This window comes from Rhagoletis zephyria, unplaced genomic scaffold (genome assembly GCF_001687245.7).
Source record: "Rhagoletis zephyria isolate East Lansing unplaced genomic scaffold, Rhagoletis_zephyria_1.1 Rzeph_scaffold_02247, whole genome shotgun sequence".
Classification (NCBI taxonomy): Eukaryota; Metazoa; Arthropoda; class Insecta; order Diptera; family Tephritidae; genus Rhagoletis; species Rhagoletis zephyria.
In genome coordinates this window covers 43,860-47,429 of record NW_016159331.1, presented here as the reverse complement: position 1 = coordinate 47,429, position 3,570 = coordinate 43,860, and the positions used below count along the sequence as shown (strand labels likewise).

At 42.2% G+C, this 3,570-nt stretch overlaps 1 protein-coding gene across 2 annotated transcripts in view; it reads right to left on the bottom strand.

Annotated features, from left to right (window-relative positions):
• Window positions 1-1,139, bottom strand: part of Os-C (antennal-specific protein Os-C) — a 6,835-nt gene extending 5,696 nt beyond the window's left edge. The window contains exons 1-2 of one of the 2 annotated variants that reach the window (XM_017620784.1): window positions 951-1,139; window positions 646-892 (exon numbers count right to left, since the gene is read on the bottom strand). In XM_017620784.1, the coding sequence (XP_017476273.1) occupies window positions 646-892; window positions 951-1,028 (325 nt within the window). In that variant the 5' untranslated portion in view covers window positions 1,029-1,139. Of the gene's footprint in view, window positions 1-440; window positions 893-950 lie in introns of those variants that run through there. The other variant, XM_017620783.1, reaches the window with a different exon arrangement.
• Window positions 1,140-3,570: the final 2,431 nt, after the last annotated feature.

The following is a 3,570-nucleotide window of genomic DNA, read 5'->3' as shown; positions in this document are numbered from 1 at the left end:
TTCTTTAAAAATATTTTGTAAATGAGGCCATAAGAGCTTAGGGGGAGAGTTACAACACAAAAATACATTTAAGGCGCAGCGAAGCACGCCGGGTAATTGCTAGTTGTTATAATAAATTCGAATTATTGTTTGCTTTCTTTCGGTCAACCGTGTAAATTAAATATTAAAGAAATGTATAAAAATAGCAGATGTTTTTTACTTTTGAATACGGCTTCATGGAGTGCGCTATAAAGACAGTGGTATAAATGCTTGAAAGAAATATACATATGTCGAATCAAATGGGTTTTTTCGTTAATGCGGTTCTTACGTAGGTATAAACAATGTATATGATAAACTTAGGACACTTTTTTCATGTACGTTTTAAAATTAATCTGCCCTTTAAACACAAATTTTGTTCTAAAAAAAAATGTTTTTGAGGGACAGATAAATTTTAAAAGATACTTGAGGTTGATATGAAACCCAACGAAGGCTTATTCCATTTAAATAACAATCCAAAATTAAACTTAAGTGCCGTTTAAATATTCATCTGAAATTGGCCCTTAATCTATAGATTGTAAGACAGTAAGAGCCTACATTTTCTTGACTATGATTATGCTCCATAGCTTATTCCCACTCTCTCAGCCACTAAATTTGCCATGGAATTACCTTCAACAAGAATCGGCACGACTTTTTTACCCAACGTTTGGAGAATTTCTACAATCTTTAGAATTGTTGTCGGATCAGGTAATCCCGGTATACCAGCTCTTCCCATTAACTTTCTCTCGCCATCATTATTGTTATTTTCTCCACTGGTAACCTCTAATGACCGCTTGCGACGGTACTCATTCGAATCTTCACTGGTTTCCTCCGAAGAAGATTTGTCTTCTTTCGATAGCTCTGATGCTTCATTGCCCTGCCAAATGTCGTATTAATACATATTGGGGCTTGAATAGGAATGTTGAACTTCTTACTTTAGCTGTGTCTAAAAACACAACCAGACTTAAAATCAAACTCAGCAATAAAATATTTCGCCGTAAGTATAACATCATAAAAAATTGTTTGCACCGGAAAATTTTGTCAAAAAAGTTTTAGGTGATAATACAAACTGTAACTAACGACCACAAGGCAATGTCGCACCATTTTATACGGTCCGCATGTATTGCATGTCGCAAATCGGGGCCAACTCATTGAACTTCTGATGCGATTTTCTCAATTGCGTGCTAACGAACGTCAACACTTTCATCCAATTTCTGACGATAATTCACCAATTTTTATGATTATATAAAATTGTGTCACCAATAAAAACTACGTTTTTAAGAGAGGAATCTATTTTAGATTGTTATTCTATTTCAGTGGCTTTTAAAATATGGATATAAACGTATGTAATATGTATAAGAGTATTTATGCATATTAGACCGTATCACGATTTATGGGCGAAAAAAAGTTTAATCTGTTCCCAGCGATTTGGAACACTGATTAGGAGAGTATTTCAGGAAGGTAAAGCAGCTTAATCGGTTTTTTACAATATTTTTATACACCGATTACACATGTACACAAGGGTATTACAACTTTGTTCACATAACGGTTATTTGTAACCGCCAAAACGAATCGAGATAGCCAAGATACGCACCCGTTGTAGCCAAGATACGCACCCGTCTCTGTGCAGCAAAAAATGTGCGCCCAACAATGCAAGGATAGCTTAACGTCGAAAAGCTGCAATCACAACAGACTACCAATTTATTCGCCACTCGACTCACACACCTGCTCTCTGAGAGCACTCTTCAACAATCCAACGTACGCGAGCAGTGGAACCACATTTCCCGATCATTAAGTACCGCCGCCGAAGAAGTAGTTGGATTTCAGCGAGCCCGAAAGAACAACTGGTACGATGAGGAATGTCAAGAAGCCGCAGAGAAAAAAGATGCCGCCTACAGGGCCACGCTGCGATCGGGCGCAACGCGAGCCATGTGGGACCGTTATAGGGAACTGAAGAAGGAAGCGAGACGTATTTGCCGCAATAAGAAGAGAGAGGCCGAAATACGTGAGTGCGAAGAGCTTGAGATGCTGGCCGACAGGAAGAACGCCCGAAAATTCTACCAGAGGGTTAGGCGACTTACGGAAGGTTTCAAGACCGGGGCGAACTCCTGTAAGAACAACAATGGCGACCTAGTGACCGATGTCCAGAATATACTTAAATTGTGGAGGGAACACTTTTATAACCTACTGAATGGTAGCAGCGCTGAAAGTAGTGAGGAAGACGAACCCGAGTCCCCAGTCGATGATGATGGAGTAGCTGTCCCACCGCCTGACTATGACGAGGTACGTATAGCGATTACGCGGCTGAAAAACAACAAAGCTGCTGGAGCTGACGGCCTGCCAGCCGAGCTATTCAAGTACGGTGGCGAGGAGCTGATGAGGTGCATGCATCAGCTCGTATGCAGAATATGGTCAGATGAACGCATGCCCGACGACTGGAATTTAAGTGTGCTCTGCCCAATCCACAAGAAAGGCGACCCCGCCATACGCGCCAACTACCGCGGAATTAGCCTTCTAAGCATAGGTTACAAGGTCTTATCGAGCGTATTGTGCGAAAGACTGAAGCCCACCGTCAACGAGCTGATTGGACCTTATCAGTGTGGCTTTAGGCCTGGAAAATCCACCATAGATCAGGTATTCACAATACGCCAAATCTTGGAAAAGACCCGCGAGAATAGGATCGACACACACCATCTATTTGTCGATTTCAAAGCCGCTTTCGACAGCACGAAGAGAAGTTGCCTTTATGCCGCGATGTCTGAATTTGGTATCCCCGCGAAACTAATACGGCTGTGTAAAATGACGTTGAGCAATACCACCAGCTCCGTCAGAATAGGGAAGGACCTCTCCGAGCCGTTTGATACCAAACGAGGTTTCAGACAAGGGGACTCCCTTTCGTGTGATTTCTTTAATCTTATGTTGGAGAAGATAATAAGAGCCGCAGAACTGAACCGCTCAGGCACAATACTTTATAAGAGCGTACAATTGCTGGCGTATGCCGACGACATCGATATTATCGGTAAAAACAAGGGCTACGTCTGTTCTGCCTTCTCGGGATTGGATAGAGAAGCAAAGCGAATGGGTCTGGTGGTGAACGAGGACAAAACGAAGTATCTCCTGTCAGCACACAAACAGTCAGAGCATACGCGTCTTGGCACCCACGTCACTGTTGACAGTTACAAGTTTGAAAAAGTAGACGACTTCGTTTATTTGGGAACCAGCATTAACACCAATAATAATGTCAGCCTTGAAATCCAACGGAGAATCACTCTTGCCAACAAGTGCTACTTTGGGCTGAGTAGGCAATTGAGAAGTAAAGTCCTCTCTCGTCGTACAAAGATCACACTCTATAAGTCACTCATCATGCCTGTGCTGGTGTATGGCGCGGAAGCATGGACAATGAAAGCATCTGATGAGGCGGCTCTTGGAGTTTTCGAGAGAAAGATTCTGCGAAAGATTTACGGACCTTTACGCGTTGGTGATGGCGAATATCGCAGACGATTTAACGATGAGCTGTATGAGCTTTACAACGATATAGACATAGTGCAGCGAATT